The sequence below is a fragment of the Zonotrichia leucophrys genome, chromosome 7 (assembly GCF_028769735.1).
Source record: "Zonotrichia leucophrys gambelii isolate GWCS_2022_RI chromosome 7, RI_Zleu_2.0, whole genome shotgun sequence".
Classification (NCBI taxonomy): Eukaryota; Metazoa; Chordata; class Aves; order Passeriformes; family Passerellidae; genus Zonotrichia; species Zonotrichia leucophrys.
Genome location: NC_088177.1, coordinates 35955287 through 35972940, shown reverse-complemented (window position 1 = coordinate 35972940; position 17654 = coordinate 35955287). Strand labels below are relative to the sequence as shown.

The 17654-nt window shown below is 48.1% G+C and overlaps 1 protein-coding gene across 1 annotated transcript in view; it reads left to right on the top strand.

Moving 5' to 3' along the window:
- ITGB5 (integrin subunit beta 5) overlaps window positions 1–17654 on the top strand; it is a 58006-nt gene that overhangs the window by 19688 nt on the left and 20664 nt on the right. The window contains exons 6-10 of the mRNA XM_064718861.1: window positions 5077–5238; window positions 6713–6808; window positions 7876–7965; window positions 11591–11725; window positions 15031–15460. Coding sequence (XP_064574931.1) covers window positions 5077–5238; window positions 6713–6808; window positions 7876–7965; window positions 11591–11725; window positions 15031–15460 — 913 coding nt within the window. The remainder of the gene's footprint in view (window positions 1–5076; window positions 5239–6712; window positions 6809–7875; window positions 7966–11590; window positions 11726–15030; window positions 15461–17654) is intronic.

Here is a 17654-nt window from a genome sequence, read left to right as displayed (position 1 = left end):
AAGCCAGATCTCTCCTTGCCTGGGTTGGCTTTGCTGTGCTTCATGGTCTTGGCAGGACTGAACCTGCCCCACTAGGGCATCTTCCCACAGATATTGTTGTTGGCACAGCTACAGTGCTGCTCCCAGTAACTGTCTGGATATAAAGTGCTTCTCAGTTTTGGAGAGATGGCTCCCATGGTTAGAGCAGGGATGGCTCAGGATGGTGACTCAGTTGTGCCATTCAGTATGTGGGTTTTTGCACTCCCTTCCATGAAATTACTGCAAAAACAGGCAAATATTTCCCTATGGTGCAGCAATACTTCAGTGTGTATCACAAGGGCTCATTTCTGAAGTGCTGGTGGAAGGCAGGAGACCTGCAAGATATTTCCTCTGAATTTGTGGCAGTCTCAGATTGTTGTTAAGAACCAAAATCTTTAACTGTCCTTCTTGAATGCACAGCCTGGTCCCTTCTAAATTTAGAAGATGAATTTAGATGCTGGTACCATCTAAGTTCAGGAATGAGCGCCCTCAAGGAAGGGTGAGCAAAGGTGAGCATGTGTGCATGCGTGACTGTTGGCATGATGTGGCAGGTCATGACAGCAAATTTCTGCAGCCACAGCAGTTAATTAATTACTGGAGCTTGGGTGTGGGAAAGGAAGTCCATGGGCCTGGTGAGCAAGGCAGGAGAACTGGCTGTGCCATGACTCATGCTGCATTGGCACTGCCTTGCTCTGGGCAGAGCAGCTGCCTCTCATCACAGCCATGAGCAGCAAAGATTCTGTCTGACCAGAGTTAAAAAAGGCAAAATTTCAAGGCAGCTGATTGACATTAGGATGTTTGGTGCCATAGTCAAAATGGGAACTTATTGCTTAATTTCCCTTGTGGGCCAAGCCCTGGGCCAAGCCAAGGCCCAGACTGGTCAGTGGCTGTGGGCTGTGGTGAGACTCACACCACTGAGATGGGTGAGGGTTGCAGACATTTGGGGTGGCAGAGAAGTGCAGCTTGCTGACAAGGATGTTCTTGGCATGGAGTTTGTCATCCTGCAGTGACTAATGGAGTATCATGGGGATGAAAACCCCAGAAATAGACAGTAATTTCTGTTAACTCAGGACCTATTCTCCCTCCCATGCAAGGAGAGCAGCGTACAGGTACCTTGGTGACTTCTGAGGCGGGTTTCCGCGTCACTGCTGTGGCACCCCATTGCATCTCACTGTCATGCTCCAGCTTTTTCCAGGGTGGTTATCACCTTAGAAAGTCCCCTGCCTTGGGGACATGCAGCGTGTTGCCCATGAAGCACTTTGTGCTGGCATCAAGGGGAGAGGGGGTCACAGCACAACATAGCCTCACGGTCTCCAAGCCATGGTGTCTAAACAAGGCCTTCTCCTCCCCTTCTGAGGTGTCAGAAACAATACCTCCTGTGTTGACTAGATGTTTTTACACTGGAATGCATAGCCGGCATTTCTTCTCCATGAGCTGCCTAAGGGCTCTGTAGCACTCAAGTAATGTTTTGGCCTGGTCTTCAACCCAAGGAATGGGGAAAGTTTGTACAGCTAACAGAGACTTAGGAGCAGGCCCAGGGTTTGGCTCCTTTCTGAAAGATGAAGATATGGTAAATGTTATTCTCAAGGCAATGAAAGAGCCAGAGACAATAAGCCTTTATTCTGAAAAGCTTTAGCCTTTATGCTAAAATAGTATGCCAGGAATATTAATCAGCCTTCTGTAATTACATTTTCCATTTGCAGTACTTTGGTTTTTTGCCATTCTCTAAGTGCAAGCCTCGTATGGCTTGGTGGTATGTGTAAGTTTCAGATCTTATATGCTGAGATGAAGCGAGGAGATAATGCTAGATTGGGAAATAAAGCATCTTTTGGAATGATTTTGCTTGGTGCTTGCTAGACACTGGTAGGTGAAGATAGCCAAGGCATCTGGGAGAAACTGAGGTGCCTTTCAGAGCAATACCAAGTGAAGGAGGTATTTTGGATTTTGATCCCTGAGGCATACTTGCCTTGCACCTGTATCTGTTTCTTGCTTCCAAGAGGGTCTGCAGCTGAAAAACTGGTGAGGTTTTAGACAAATTGATGAATCCAGGGGGTTCTCCTGGCAACTGAGTCTTGGCAATTGAATGGCTTTTATTCAATGCCCAAAGTATAAATGTAGGTATTTTTTAAGGCATGGAAATACAGGCTTTGCTGCTTTTCCAATAGTTTTTGGAGAGCTGTGCTGAGGCAGCTGTGGCAGTTTTGCCAGTCACTATTGGCTGTATGGAGTGAGAAGCTGTTTTTTGGGGTACAGAAGGCACTGCAGCTGGTTGTGGGAGTAGGGGCAGGATCCACAACACTCCCAAGCCCTGTGGAAACATGTTTCTCTGCTTTGGGTCCAGTCCCACCCCTGCTTTAAAAATCCTTCTTATCCCATAAGGATCAAAAACCAGATGAGAGGGTAGGCATCAGTGCAGGGTTTTTTGTTCAGCAATCCCAGTCCAATAAAAATAAATGAAATTCTCCTTGGTTATTTGCTTTAAGCGGAGTGGAGTGCTGCTCTGGGTTTCTCAGTGGAAACTGCATGCTGAAGAGCTGTATTTTCCAGTGCCTTGAGGCCGCTGGCAGAGGCAGTGTGAGATGCTCCTTGGCATGCCAGCCTCCTTGGGGGGCTTTTTTTGTAGGTCTACAGCTATTTTTGGTGTGGGATCAGCACTGGCTCAGCCAGCCCATCCAAGGCACCCTGGTTTGATGTTCTGAGGCATCACACACTTTCAGTGCCTGGATGTTGGCACTGAGACTGTGGGTGCTCGTTGCTTTTTGGGAGTGAGTTCCTGAGCTGAGCAGCCACAGCAGCTCTGGTATTGTTTATGTGGGAAATGGTGTCAGAGTCATGGAGAGTTTGTCTGCAGAGGAATTCTTAGCCCATGATTTAAAGGTGGGCTTAGCAGGCAGGTGACCAGCACCAGCACCCCTGAAGTGACTTTGTGGCTGCTGCTTGAAAGCAGCTCCTTTCCTTTGTGTGCAGCACATTTCTGAGGAAATGAAACTCAGATTAATCCTTCTAATCTCTTTGGGAGTTTCTTGGCCTTAATCATTTAAAAAGAAATCAGCTTTGGATACTCAAAGAAAAGTGAATTGGATGAGCTTCTGTCTGGTGGCTGAGTAGACTGAAAACTGCCTCTTGCATTATTAGAGCTGTAATCACTTTTGGGTTGAGTTCTTAAGAAGTTACATTTTGGCATGAGGTTTTAGCCTTTTGTCCTGGGGGGTAACTTCAGAGGAATGAATCCTGCTTCCCAGAGCAAAAAGTATTCATTGCTTCCTGAGCTGGACTGTAACGTGCTGGTGCATGGTAAAGGATGTGTGTTGCCAAAAATTTCTTCCTATGGCCTTATATGCATCACGGGGGTCTTTAAAATGTCAATAAAGAAAATAAACCTTCTGTAATTGGGAGGAAAAAGGAATCTACTCTAGAATAATGTCCCTGAAGCAAGAGTTATATTTATTGGAAAGATCAGCAGACTTTGGGCTATGACTCACATTTGGAGGCGAAAATTGCACTGGCACATGTGATTCTACACCCTTTGCCTGCTCTGCCCTCCTGCCCTGCCCACGCCACTGCTTTCCATGGGAAGGGCCAGCACCTTCCTGTAAACAGGGCAGAGTTTGGGTTTTGCTAAATAGGCTGAGCAGTAACTCTGGAGGAGTTGGGTATTCCCATCAGTGACCCAGCTTTTCCTTTGTGCTTTCCCAAAGGATTTGGGTGGTGGTGCTCTGAGCCAGGGTCTGGAGGGAGGGGGATGCTGGGAGTGTGTGGGCAGGGAAGGCGTGGGGCAGTGTCTCCTGGCAGATGGTCGGTGTGGCAGCCCAAGGGGAAGCTCTGGACAGTGGGACTTTCTGCCTCCAGTCTGTGCCGTGGCAGGATCTCCCTGCCGTGGTCAGCAGCAGGAATCCTGCTCACCCACCTTGGCAGTGACCTGGCAGCAGCAGCAGCCGCTGAGGGGGTTTGCTGCAGCACAGTGCTTTGCAAAAATTTCCTTTGGGCACCACTGTTTCCCTCCACTTCCATTGCCACAAAGTGCTTCAATGTGCTGTTATAGGCACAGATCTGCTTCCCAGGCTGATGAAAATGTGGAAACCTGGGGAAGCTCCATGGGAGGGAAATGTTTGTCATCTAGATCTTATCCCTTTACTTGAAAGAAAAAATATAAAATCTGTCCTTGCATCTCTCTTCATGCAAAGACAGTGATAATGTCTGGTCCTTGCACAGAGGGACCAAGGAGGGGTCAGAGAACACTTCACGGCTGTGCTTGATGCCTCAGTGCTTTTGTAGGAACCACTACAGCATGTCCTGACATTACCATGCTTTTAAATAAGCAGAAGTTTCTCAGAGCAGCACTGTGCAGAGTGGTTGTGTGGGATTAGTGGCAGCACCAATGCCAAAGGTCCCTGCTGTGCTCTGGCTGTGTGTGTAGCCCTGCTCTCCTGGGCTGTGGGGCAGGGGAACGGAGCTGCCTGGGGCGTGTGTAGAGTTGTACAATGAAACAGCAGAGGCACCATGGCATCCAGGAGATGTGTGCAGGAGGGGATCAGGGCAGAGTGCCTGGGCATGAGTGTGGTTGCACCAAAGCCAGTCCCCTCAGGCAGGGACCTCACTTTGTCCATCACAGCTCAGAAACAGCCTTTATGAGTGGGCAGAAATGAAAATGCTGAGCGGGGATATTGCAGCTCTCACTGTTGTATTGGCCGCTCCACAGAGCTGAGGAAACAAGGTCAGATTAAATGTGTGTGGAGGAAATTGGCAGGTCTCCTTTGGCTATAAAAGCAGCTGAAATTCTTACTCTTGGATCTGGGCAAAGAAGGTCTGGTGGACAGTCCCCATACCTCCTCATGCCTTTTAAATTAAGTGTGTTGGAAGGAGATGCTGGGAAATGCTGGATGAGCTCCTGACATTTTGTTTTCGTACCAGGGATGGGTGGACAGCAGCATGGTACTCTCCTAATTAATGCTAATGGGCCTGCTGCTGGCCAGGCACGTGGCTGGGACCATGTGCAGGGTGAGGGGTGAAGGGCTTGGCAGGGGCTGGCTGCTGTCTCACAGGGTTTGCTTTCCCCAGGAGAAGATCGGCTGGCGTAAGGAGGCATCCCACCTGCTGGTCTTCACCACGGATGATGTGCCCCACATAGCCCTGGATGGGAAGCTGGGGGGGCTGGTGCAGCCCCACGATGGGCAGTGCCACCTGAACGAAGTCAACGAGTACAGCGCGTCCAGCCAGCTGGTGAGTGGGGCACGGGGCCCGGCCCTCAGAGACCTCAGGGGCTGGAGGAGCTCTCTGGAGACCAGCCAGCCCCTGCTCCAGCAGCTTTTGGCAAATGCAGGGCCTGGTTTAACCCAGCTTCTGCAATTTGCAAATAAAATTTGCTCTTCCTTTGGGCATTCCCCCATAGTGAATGCTTCTGTGATGGTCAGAAATGAGTTGGTGACTTAGTGAGTTCCTTCAGAGCTCATTGCAAGGGATGGAAAAGTAACTTGGTATCCTGAAGAGCATTAAATTTTTCCTGCAAAGTGTACAGGAAACAGAATATGTCATCCCTTTTCTAAAATATGTCTGAGGAGGGTGGAGTCTGAGGACTGTCCAGAGGACTCTTCCTGCGAAGGATGTATCTACCTTGATGTGACTACACTAGCAAGTACAACAGAATGCTGCTTTTATTCATAGCCTTTGAGCACAACACTAACATAAGTCTTAGTAATAAACAGGCAAACTAGCCCTTTTTAAAAGTTGAACTCAGTGGAGGAAACTTCTGGGATGAATGAGCACTTGCCTGCCACTTCATTATCCCATCCTTCTGCAGAATGGTGCTTTATTCAGCAGATCACATGCACTAATTATGATTTTTGTTCCTGAATGTCACTCCGTGAGGGGAGGGGAATCTGTGTGGCTGTGTTATGGTCAGAAGCTGGGCTCTACAGTGGAACCCCCTGTGCAGTCCTACCAAGTGGATGTATGTGTAAGGGAGCACAGTCCCCAAACTGGGTCCCTTATGTGGAGTAAATGCTGAGGAGATGGCATGGGGATGCTGCCTTGGCATTTCCATGTTTGAATCTCAGAGGCTCTCAATCAGCCCTCAAGTAAATGAGATGTTTGGTTTTTTTTTTACATCTTCAAGTAAATGAGATGTTTTTTTCCAAGGACAGAACTTCAGAAGCAGGCGGGAGTTTTGAACTCAAGCTGGTCTCTACAAACTGAGCCCTGGGTCATTATTTTGTTGCTAGAGCAGTGTCTCCCTGCCATCCTCCCCACCTGGGAAATCAGCAGAATTAAAAAGTTTACTGTAATCTCTTTATGGTCCCACTTTGCAGAAAGAACAGGCAATGGATGTTTCTGCTTTGGGAGAAACTTTCTGTAGTTATAGATCTCCCTGCCTCGCATCCCTTGAGGTAGCAGCCATTTAGCACATGTGCATTTGCTGATGGCAAAATAGGAAGTGGAAAGAAATAACTCAGTGTTTTGGGTATTGCTGTGGCTAGTGGTGTTGTCAGTCATGCATTTTAGTGAGCAGTGCTGTAGAAATATTTAACAGATTTCTACTATTTCAGTTAGAATTGTGCTGGTACATCAGGGACTTCATCCCACAACAAAACACGCCATGTGTCTGGAATGAATTTTGCTATTGGGAAGAGAAGAGCAATGAAATTACTTTGTTTCTGTGTTACTCACCAGTCATTCTGCCTGGCTTTTTCTCCCCTAGGATTATCCTTCCCTGGCACTTCTTGGGGAGAAACTTGCTGAAAACAACATCCACCTGATTTTCGCTGTTACAAAAAATCATTACATGCTCTACAAGGTAAGTGCTGCCGAGTTGCCTGGGCTGGGGGGAGAGTGAAATGCTTCTTGAGGCCCTGGGGAGTGGAGGCAGCTGCAGACATGTGTGTGCAATGGCAAACGTGTGTGTGCAGTGGCCAACATGTGTGTGCAGTGATAAGAGTGCATGCATGTGGCCACAGGCTGCCCGGTGCAGGCAGACAAGGCTCAGCCCTGCTGGTCCTTTCAGCAGAAAGCCCTAAAGCTCCTTAGAGCAAACAGATATATGTGTGTTAGTGAGCATGTGAAGAGCTAAAATAGGCTCCATGTTAATCGGGATGTTCGGACGGCTGCCAGCGTGCAGCGTGCCAGAGAGCAGAAACCTGCTCGGCCCATTCTGCAGTGACTTAATCCCATTACCTAATCCTGCACAGCCTTTCTGCCCAGCTGTGTTTTTCCATCACGGAGTCCAGGGCCCTGACGTGCCACACACAATTTGAACTCTCCTGCCGTTCCTGCTCTCCCCTTCAAAAGGAAAGTTGACCCAAGGCACGAAGACCAACCTGTGTTTAGAGCTGCCCTGCGGGGTTTGGTGCTCTGTGGGTGCAGGGATGGTGTTTCAGGCGGGGTTGCTTTTGGAAACCTCTGCCGAGGCCCTCGAGGCTCAAGCAGGAACAACAAGCAGCCCTGTTGCTATGGTGGGGATGCTGCTGCTCACCCATGGGGAGTGGGAGGGCTGAGTTGTTCTCCACCCCCTCTCCAGGGGATGCTCAGGGTTGGGAGGGAAGTGGGGACAGCCACCCCTCCCTCCCTGCAGGGCCAGCTTTCCTGAGTGCACAGTGGCTGGTCTTCCCCCCCCAGCAGCAGAGCCCCAGGTATGTTTGTTCCTGACCCATGGCCATGAGCTTTGTTTAATATTTGACATGCTTCATTAGCAATGCTTTACTTTTGAAAGCTCCATATTAACTGGAGCCAAAATATACCATGTACACCACTGGGTGATGGGGCAGTGTGTGTGGCCTGTGTCCCTGGCATGGGGTCAATCCCTCCTCATCCTCTGATTTCCACTCTGCACCTCAACATTTTAATTTTTCTTCTTTTTTTTTAAAGAACTTTACCACTTTGATCCCTGGAACAACAGTGGAGATTTTGCACAAAGATTCCAAGAATATCATTGAGCTGATTGTCAAAGCCTACAACGTAAGTGCATTTTAATACCACAGCTGCTGAAGTGAGGAGGGCTAAGAGCTGGGCCAGCTCAGCTCACCCCAGTGAGCTCCACCCAGCTTGGCTGCCTCCCTCCCCTGTCCTCTCCACACTGCTGGAGCTGGGATGTCCACCCTGGGGAGGGAGACAAGGTGTGTGAGGAGGATGAGAAGCATGGATACCCAAGAGAGCCTGTGGGACAACAGAAATTTCACCTCATGTCTCTTGTGTGCAGAATTACCCACAAAACACAGCCCCCATCTAAAACAGATCTCTCTCAGAGACCTTTTACCTTCCAGTAGGTAAAATAGAGTATTTCTTTGTTATCTGATGTTCAGAGACCTCTCAAGGATAGGTCCAGTTAAGGTTTCATTCTTGCCTTGCTCTCCGTGCAGCCCACACTGGTTTTCAACACCCTATGAGTATCACCATGCTCCCAAAGGAGCCCTGCCTGCGTGGCACTGCCAGTGCAGCCTGCCCTGGCACAGTGACAGCAAGGGACCTGGAGTTGTACTGCTGAGCTGATGTCATCCATCTACACATGGAGATCATAGGAGCAGATAACTAGAAGCAGCTAAATTGCATGTTCATAGCATAGTTAGTGTCAACATTTGTGTTGACTTCTCCCTGAATTCCTATGACTCAGGTTTTCATGATCCTGCAAGGATTTTGCTGGATGTTGGGCATGGAGATGTGACCCCATAAGAGGTGGACTTGTTCATGTGTAGGACCTGTGGACACAGCTTTCAATGGCTGCAAGCTCTTCTTGGTACTGTGTTCATTAGTGCAGGGAGTCAGTAAGAACTTCTTTGGAGGAGTTTACACATCCAGAATCCATGTGGGGTTGGGGTGTGCTTTGCATGATCTGTAAAGTTCTTCCTTCTTGTCTCCCAGCTCCCTGCAGTTAAAGCAGCTTTTGGTTGTGCCCTTGGGAAGAGCGCTTCCCAAACGTTCCCCCTCTGAGGAAGGCAGTGAACAATTAATGCTGCTAATGAGGCCCAGGAGATGCTGCTAATCAAAAGCCCAGTTGTCCCAGTTTGTCTCTTGAAGTAGGAAGGTCTTGTGGCTGAGAAGCTTGGCTGGGGAGAAAGGACTTAATATTTATTCCATGTTGACTTTGCATGTGGCCTCAGTGCCATCAGGTGGAAACCTCCCTTAGCCTTGTTTTTGCAGCTGTAAGATGCATCCATGCCTCCATTTCACCACCCCTCAAGCCTTTGCAGATCAATACAAGCTGATGAAAACCATTGGGAACCCTGTGGCTGCACCACTGCTCCCTCCTTCTCTTTGCTTGTGAGCTTTCCAGCACAGCTGCCTGGAAACCACTTGGGTGCTTGACCAAGGTGCCCCATGGAGTGAGCTCTGTGGGCTGGCTGAGTGCCGAGGCTGGGGTTAGTTTCTTGCCTGTTCAGCTGGTGATGGGTGTGGGTGGGACCCCCAGGGGTGCTGTGGGGAGCTGCAGCTCCTGCCTGTGCCACGGTCAGCCCAGGGCCACCCAAACCTGGCACCTGCCCAGCCCGTCTCCTCTTGGTAGCTTTGCTTTTTTCCTGAAATGATGGAGGAAATTCTCCCTGAAGGAGATGGTTAAAATTCTGTTTCCCAAATGGGAGTGAACCTTTTTTTAGTCCCTGTGCAAAGGGAAGTCTGAGCCTGGAGAAATCCTTCATCTGCAAACAGGGACTGTCTTCTCCTGCGGGGCGGCAGTGGCTGATGTTCTGGTCCTGGGCTCAGTCCCTCTCCCTCAGTGTTTTCTCCATCTCTGGTCCTCTCTCATCTGCTTCCCCTCACTGATGCACACAGCAGAATCAGGGCTTATATTACCCTCAAGATTCCTTTTCCCCATCTCTTCATCTTCCATCTCCCTTTTCATCTGCCCAGCATGCTGTCCCCTCTCCCTCGTCCCACCAACACCAGGTGTAAAGAAAAAAGAGAACAGGTACTGCTTTCTGCCTGCCCTTCCCCCAAATCTTACAATGCCTGGGAGATGGAAAAGCTCATGGGAAGCTGTGCCCAGACACAAGGCTGGCCTTGGACTGATGAGAGCAAATGGGATGCTGGTTTAAGAAGCACTTTCCTAAACCAAATCCAGGCAGGTCCTGGGAGTGTTTCTTGTTGCAACCACCAGTTGCCCTGTGTGGTGGCTTTGGTGTTGTCAGAAGACACTGGAGTGTAACATTGCCAAGGGGCTGATAACAATGGCACTGCATTTTAGGGTAACAGCAGGACCATACAGGGCTAATGAGAGGATTTGTGTAGGAACATAGGATGAGCCTGTGCAAGGCCATACTGAGGCTTGGCCTGGTGGCCTGTTTTCTGACATGCTCCCAATAGGATGCTCTTGGAAAGAAGAGAGAGGAGCACATCAGTGTAGCAGCTAATTTCTACAGGATGATTTGGCCACAGCAGCATCCATAGATTAATTGGCAATTGGCACACACAGTGTTCAGCCCACAGGCAATGGATGCTCCATGTGGTCCCAGTTGTTACCCCATGAAAGCTTCTCTGTTACAGTAGAGAGATAGGAATTATTCCTTGCTTTCCTCAAGGACTGTTTAGATTCACCCGGCCAAAACTCATTTATTTCCTGTCCATTTCTAGAAGCATTGGCTCTTTGCTGGCATGTGAACCCTGCTTTTGTCATCACATGTACTGGCAAGAGGTCTTAATTAGCACTTTTCCTTAATCTGGCCTCTTTGGTGAGGGCTGGGGACAAGGATGGAGCTGGAAGCTGGCTTTGGGTAATAAGCATATTTGTGCAGAAAGCTCCATTTTGAAAAACTTTGTCGTTTTTGGACATCACTGGTATGAAAATCAGTTCCAGCCCTTGGAAGAATTAAACAAAACAATGTCATTCCGAATTAATATTTATAAACTTCATTTTGTTGTGACTTAAAAAGTCTGTGTATGCAGCAGGGCCGAGTTAAGAAGCAGAAGAAAGGGGTAGAAGCACACCAAAACCTCACAGATGGAAAATGCTCTTCACTTTGAAAAAACTTTTCAAAGAAAAAGATTTTTCATTAATTTTTTCCCATGGTACTGTTTCCAGCTGACACTTATGAAAGGGTGCTTTTTGTTCAGCTTTTTTTTCTAAGAGGGAGAATACATTTTTCTGACCAGTTGGGTGGAATGAAGGAAGCAGGACAGAGTTAGTGCAGTTTCACATCTTCTTTGTGCTGCACAACAGACATTGTAGGACAGCTGCCAGTGGAGAATCAGGCTTTGGACTTTGCTCAGGAGCTGGGTTATGGGAGGAGAAGGTGCAGATGTGCACAGAAAGCTCTGACCTTCAATTCAGAGATATTCTGTTTCTGGTTGAGAAGGTTTTCTTCTTTGTCTTGTGCACCTGTATGTTTCCAGTGTTGGCTGCAGTGTCCATTACACCCTGCAGGGGTGGCAGGCAGCTCCCTGTGAATCTAGTTGTGATCATCAGAACTCTTCTGGGCTGGCTGAGTCAAACTCAACTCACAATGTCAATGTGTGTGCAGGGGTGATTTTTTTTTCATATAGGTGCAGAGATGTCCTACCCACCCTCTGGAAACAGCAGGAGAAGAGACTGAAGCAGAAGAAACCCTTCTGTCTTTGGGAGCTTGATGGGTTTGCTTTCCCCTTGTGTTTCCAGAGTATTCGGTCCAAGGTGGAGCTCACAGTCTGGGACAGCCCTGAGGACATTGGCTTGACCTTCACAGCCACCTGCCAGGATGGGTTGTCCTATCCTGGGCTCAGGAAGTGTGGGGACCTCAAAATTGGAGATACGGTGAGTCTGCCTTTTGATCTGTTCCCTGGAGAGGCTCTTTCACCTGAGTGGTTCTGGGCAATAAAACACAGTTTTGCTCATTTTCCTCTGCTTTCCTCATGATGATACAGAAACCCACAGAGAGTGGCTCTGCTAGAATTAGTTCTGGGTGGTGCAGGTCAGTCCAAGGTGAGCTGTGAGGAAAGAGGGAATACAGGCATCCTGTCTGCCATACTGAGCTAAAGGTCCTGATCAGGCAGCAGGATGCAATAGTCAAAAATGGGCCTTTTTCCCTTAATCACAAATATTCACATCACACTCTCACCTGTGAAATTCCATAGGCAGCAACCGTCCTGTGTTCAGTTCCTAGGTTGTAGGATGGCAGCACAGATTGAAATAAATATTAACGTGGCAGAATCCATCCTGTGCTTTTTAAAAAGAAGTGAAGCTAAGCTTTGCTTGTTTAAATTGGGTGTTGATGCAGATAAATGAATTGCTGGGCTGCAGGGCTAGGGCAGGGGGGCTCAGGTTGGTGGGGAATCTCCTCCCTTTCTTCAGACTTTTGCTGTCTGATACCGTGGGTGTGGGTTCATTAGCAGCCTGATTGCCTTATTTGAGAAGAGTGACTCTGCCAACATACCTCAGGGCTCTCAGTGCTGTGACATATAAAAATAGCTTGAAAGAGTCAACAGTAGCTGGAGTTTTACCCCACCAAATAAGGATCATGTGAGATGTTAAACAGGGAAGTGGCCTTGCTTTTGCAACTGAATTTACTGGGTCCTGGGTAGGTAAGTGAAAGCAATCCCTGCAGCTCCTTGGATGGCTCCAGCTGCTGCAGCTTGTGCCATAAAGGCTCTGGCTGTGAGTGCAGCAGGGAGCTGGCACTGCTCCATTTTAGGGGCACCTAAAATGGTGAGGTCATGTACCTCCATCCCTTCTTTTCAGCTGCTTTCTGCCCCATTGCTTCCAGGAGATTTGACTCCTGCCTAGGAAGTTTCCCCAAAGAGGATCATGCTGGCACTGCACCCTAATCTGCCAGGGCTTAGTGCTGGGGCTGTGGGTGTCAGCGGGTGAAAGGGAGCAGGATTACCCTGATCCCCTTAGCTTGCTCTCTGATCTCCTCCTCTGTAATTTGAGCTTCTCTCCTAATTGCTTCAGGCCTTGGGAATGGGAGGGGGCCAAGGGAGGTATCTGGGGGTGCAGCTCTCCTGCCAGGGGTGGCTGCTGTGTCCTCATCTGCATATCCCCCCTTGCCCTGTGGGACAGTGAAGTCAGCGAGAGCTTGAGGTGACCCCCAAATGTCCCCAGAGGGAAAGCATTCCTTCCTGAGGCCTAGGAAAGGGTCTCATTTCCTTGGAACAAGGTTAATCCTCCTTGCTAACTGGCAGCTCTGGGCAGCGCTGACCAGCCCTAACAAAGAGCAGGATTAAATCAGGGGCTGAGCAAGCAACCAAAGTATGGTCTTGGTTTTCTCAAGGAGAAAATCCCTGACACTGGATTGTAGCAACATAAAACGAGTAGGGGTATGATGTATAACCGTTTAATGATGTGCAGAACCCTTCTGAAGCCAGGCTTGATAGAAGCATCCATTCAAAATGGCCTGTGAGCAGCATGCCAAAAGCTTGGGACTGTGGGGCTGATACACATTTCCACATGCAAATCAGGAGTCCCATAAAACCTTCTAAATCCATGATCTTATAGGCACCTTAAGTTCTTTGCTGCGTTGGTTAGATCTTGTTTTGAGAGAGTTTTCTATTTTTAATAGCATGAAAACTGGGTTATTTGCTAGAGTTTTGCCCTCTTTGTTTCATGGGAATAGGCAGGTTCCTTCCCACTGCACAGAAACCAGTGGTCCTGATGGGGAAAATTGCTGTGAATGGCTGACAGCAGAGAGTTTTAAAATGCTTTGGATGCCCAGCCCCTCATATTGGTGCTCTGAGCTGCAGGTGCCCTTGCTGGATGTGCAATTGTTTGGGTTTTTTTTTTTTTTTGCACACCTGGGAATGAAGCTCTGACGCGCTGAGTTCTCTGGAATTGCTCCATGGATTTTCCTCAGCACATTTGCTCTTCCCTGCCAAGGAACACCGCTGGCAGCTGCTTTGGTGAAAAATGCATATTTTATGATTGGCTTTTAACAAATATTAAAATGAATATTATATGTGTTGTGTTAGAAAGTAATGCTTTATTCATTCTCTTAAGTAGTGTGTTAAATATAGTTTTAGGTTATAAAGAAAGTTAAAATAGAAACTATGCTATTGAGAAAAATGCCAATCGCTTGTTTTTAAAATTTTTAAAGTTTAATAGTAATAAAATGGTTATAAAAATAGTAATACAATTAGAGTAATAATAATTTGGACAATTTGAATTAGGACAATATAAGACAATAGAGACAAAGAGTTATGGACCGTCCAGGTACCTTTTTCTGGGCAGCACGAGCGTTAACAGAGGATTAACCCTTAAAAACAATAACCTGTTGCATATTCATACATCTCCTACATGATGCATGAATTCCATTCAAATACAGGATTCTGTCTGGTCATGTCAACTTCTTCCTCTGAATCCTAACAGCGCCTTCGAGGCGGGGAGAAGTTCGCTTCTTCTGATAAGAGGGCAATAAATTCTGAAAGATTTAGGTGTCCTGTGGCTGCTATCTCGCTGCGAGTCCTTTCTTTAAAAAGTATCTTACATAGCACAGTTTCTATTTTAATATTTTTTTATAACCTAAAACTATATTTAACACACTACTTAAGAGAATTAATACAGCATTACTTTCTAACACAACACATATAATACTCATTTTAATATTTGTGAAAAGCCAATCATAAAATACATGCATTTTTCACACTATGTAGGATACTTGTTTTAAAGAAAGGACTTGCAGTGAGATAGCAGCCACAGGACACCTAAATCTTTCAGGCAAGAATTTATTGCTCTGTTATCAGGAGAAATGAATTTCTTCCCGCCTCGCTGAGCCCTGAAGATGCCGTTAGGATTAAGAGGAAGAAGTTGACACTGACCAGACAGAATCCTGTGTTTGAATGGAATTTATGCATCATGAATATGCCACAGGCTATTGCTTTTAAGGGTTAATCCTTTGTTAACGGGTGTCCTTTTCTGGGCTCGCGCTGCCCAGAAAAATGTACCCGGACGTCCGTAACTCTTTGTCTCTATTGTCTCATATTGTCCTAATTCAAATCGTCCAAATTATTATTACTAATCTAATTGTATTACTATTTTTATAACCGTTTCATTACTATTAAACTTTAAAAAATTTAAAAACAAGCGATTGGCAGTCACAGCGCCCGTCCCCTTCCATCTCCCCTCAGGTTTCCTTCGAGGTGTCCGTGGAGGCGCGGAGCTGCCCGGCCGAGGCCGCGTCCCACAGCTTCACCATCAAGCCGGCCGGCTTCCGGGACACGCTGGAGGTGGCCGTGAGCTACCGCTGCCAGTGTGGCTGCACGGGCTGGGCCGCGCCCGCCAGCGCCAAGTGCAGCGGCAACGGCACCTACGCCTGCGGGCTGTGCGAGTGCGAGCCCGGCTACCTGGGCGCCCGCTGCGAGTGCCGTGAGGGCGCCATGGGCGAGCTGCACCACGCGCTGTGCCGCGAGGCCGAGGGCAAGCCCCTGTGCAGCGGCCGCGGCGAGTGCAGCTGCAACCAGTGCCAGTGCTACGAGAGCGAGTTCGGCAACATCTACGGGCCCTTCTGCGAGTGCGACGACTTCTCCTGCGCCAGGTACAAGGGAGTCCTCTGCTCAGGTAGGAGCCTGTTCCCTCCCTTGGGCCCTTGGCGTCGTGGTCGTGAGAAAGCTGCCCCAAAGTGGGGCTGGAGTGTGCAGGGAATCTGCCCTGTTTCTGCAGGAGTCTGTGCTCCCTTTCTGTTCCTTATGGGAATGAAGAGTGAGAGGTTTAGAGGCAACTACAAGTAAGAGCAAAAATTGCATTATCCCCTGTTGCGGTGTGATGTAATAGCCTGTTTCAGTCATCCCGGTTCCTTCCCCAGGTGTGCCAATCACCTCTCCCTTCCCCTCCCTTGCCCCTGCTGAGTGCTGTCTGTCAGTCTTGGCATCCAGAAAGGGCAAAGTGATTGGCAAAGTTCAAAAGATGCCTCTCAGCTCTGGGGGACATTGGGCCATCCAGGTGTCATTTGTCCTCTGAGACTCCCCCTCTTACCTGGTTGGTGGCACACCTACCCCTTCCCTCCCCTTCTCCCCGGGGTTAAAACACACAGCAACCACTTGGTTTGGGGTTCTGCTGGAGCTGTTGCTGGATTCAGAGGCCTGTGGGCCAGCCATAAAGCTCTGGATTGAAACCCTCCAGTAGAACCGACTCCTTTCCTTCACCTCGCCTTGAAGCCTCTCTGCCAGAGGTAAACCTGAGCTCCTGCAGGCCTGGACTTGTCCCAAGCGCTCAGCTGCAATATCCAGCCAGCCAAAGGTGTCTCTGAGGTGAAACCACCACAGCTGCCACCTCTGGTCGAGCAGCAAGGGCCAGACGAACCCAAGCACGTTCCATCCAGCAATATTGGTATTAAATCCCAATACCCTTGGGCCCTCGGTGTCGTGGTAGTGAGAAAGCTGCCCCAGAATGAGGCTGGAGTGTGCAGGGAATCTGCCCTGTTTATGGAGGAGTCTGTGCTCCCTTTCTGTTCCTTGTAGGAATGAGGAGGGAGAGGTTTAGAGACATCCACAGTTAAGAGCAAAAATGGCATTATCCTCATCAGAACTGGGTTTCCAGCATTGGAGTCAAAGGCTATCTCCCTGCATGTCAGGATCTCTAGCTTGTCAGTGACCCCAAGAAAAGTTCGAAAGTCTCTTTTCCCAGCCCGGCACTCGAAGAAGGAGTCAGAGCTCTTAATTTCTCCATCTCAAGGTTGTTTATTGTATCTTATCTATAAAATTCTTTCTCCTGTCCTGCCAAGGTCCATCCGGCAGGACAGTTCCAGGCACTCTGCCTGCCCCTGGGGCAGTGTTATGTCTTTATACTAAAAACTAGGTATACAATGTTTACAATTACTTTCCAATACCTATCACCTTTGTTAGACAGTGAGCATCTACTCTAAACCAATCTAAAAGTGCCAACATCACAGCAGAAGATGGAGGCCAAGGAGAAAGGCTGGACATGCCCAGTTCCCTCCATCTCGCCTCCTGAACCCTCATACCAGAAACCCTAAAATCTATTTTTCCACCCCGTGATAACTTCACTATTATTCTACCTAAACTGTTTTGGCTTGCTGATCTTCATAGAAGGTTGGTAATTTGCTCCATGGGTCATAATCAAAACCACAGGTGTTTTGGGCTCCATGCCAGGGCTTCTGAGCCTGGACAGCCAGAGGGATGTCCTGGGTTCCCACACCTGCATCCCACGGAGATGAGCAGAGTCTTGGCTTTGGTGTTGTTATTTTGATGTAACTATGCACATCTCTTGCACACTGTTGTTTCCCCAGGAAAGAGTAAACCAGCACTGGCTTGAATCCCCCGAGGCTTTTTTGGTGTTGTCATAGATTGGATTTTTCCTTTGTGTGCCATCCTTCCCTGCCTAGGCAGAAACAATCTTCTTTTAAAGATGAAGTATGTGGTGTAATCCCCTGGTGCGTGACAGGTGAAAGGAAAGATTGTGTTTCAGGCTGTTACTTATTAGAGAAAAGCCGTATTAAAGATTCCTAAAGCTGTTTTATGTATGGATTTTTCTCCCACTGGGAAAACAAGTCATTCAGTGGGGAAGCTGTAGCCAGTCAGCTTTGCTCAAACAAAGGTACATGAGTTATTTAGCTGTGTTTGCTAAAATGGTTTTAAAACCTCATCAGTCCAAGGTCAAATAATTTACCTTGAACATAATTGCCTGGATTAGCCCTCAGACATAATTCCCTCAGTTGGATCAGGGCAAAGGGCTGTTCTTTAAAATTTGCCTGCTTTCAAGCAAGTAAAATATTTCCGTAGCGGAAAGCCTTGGA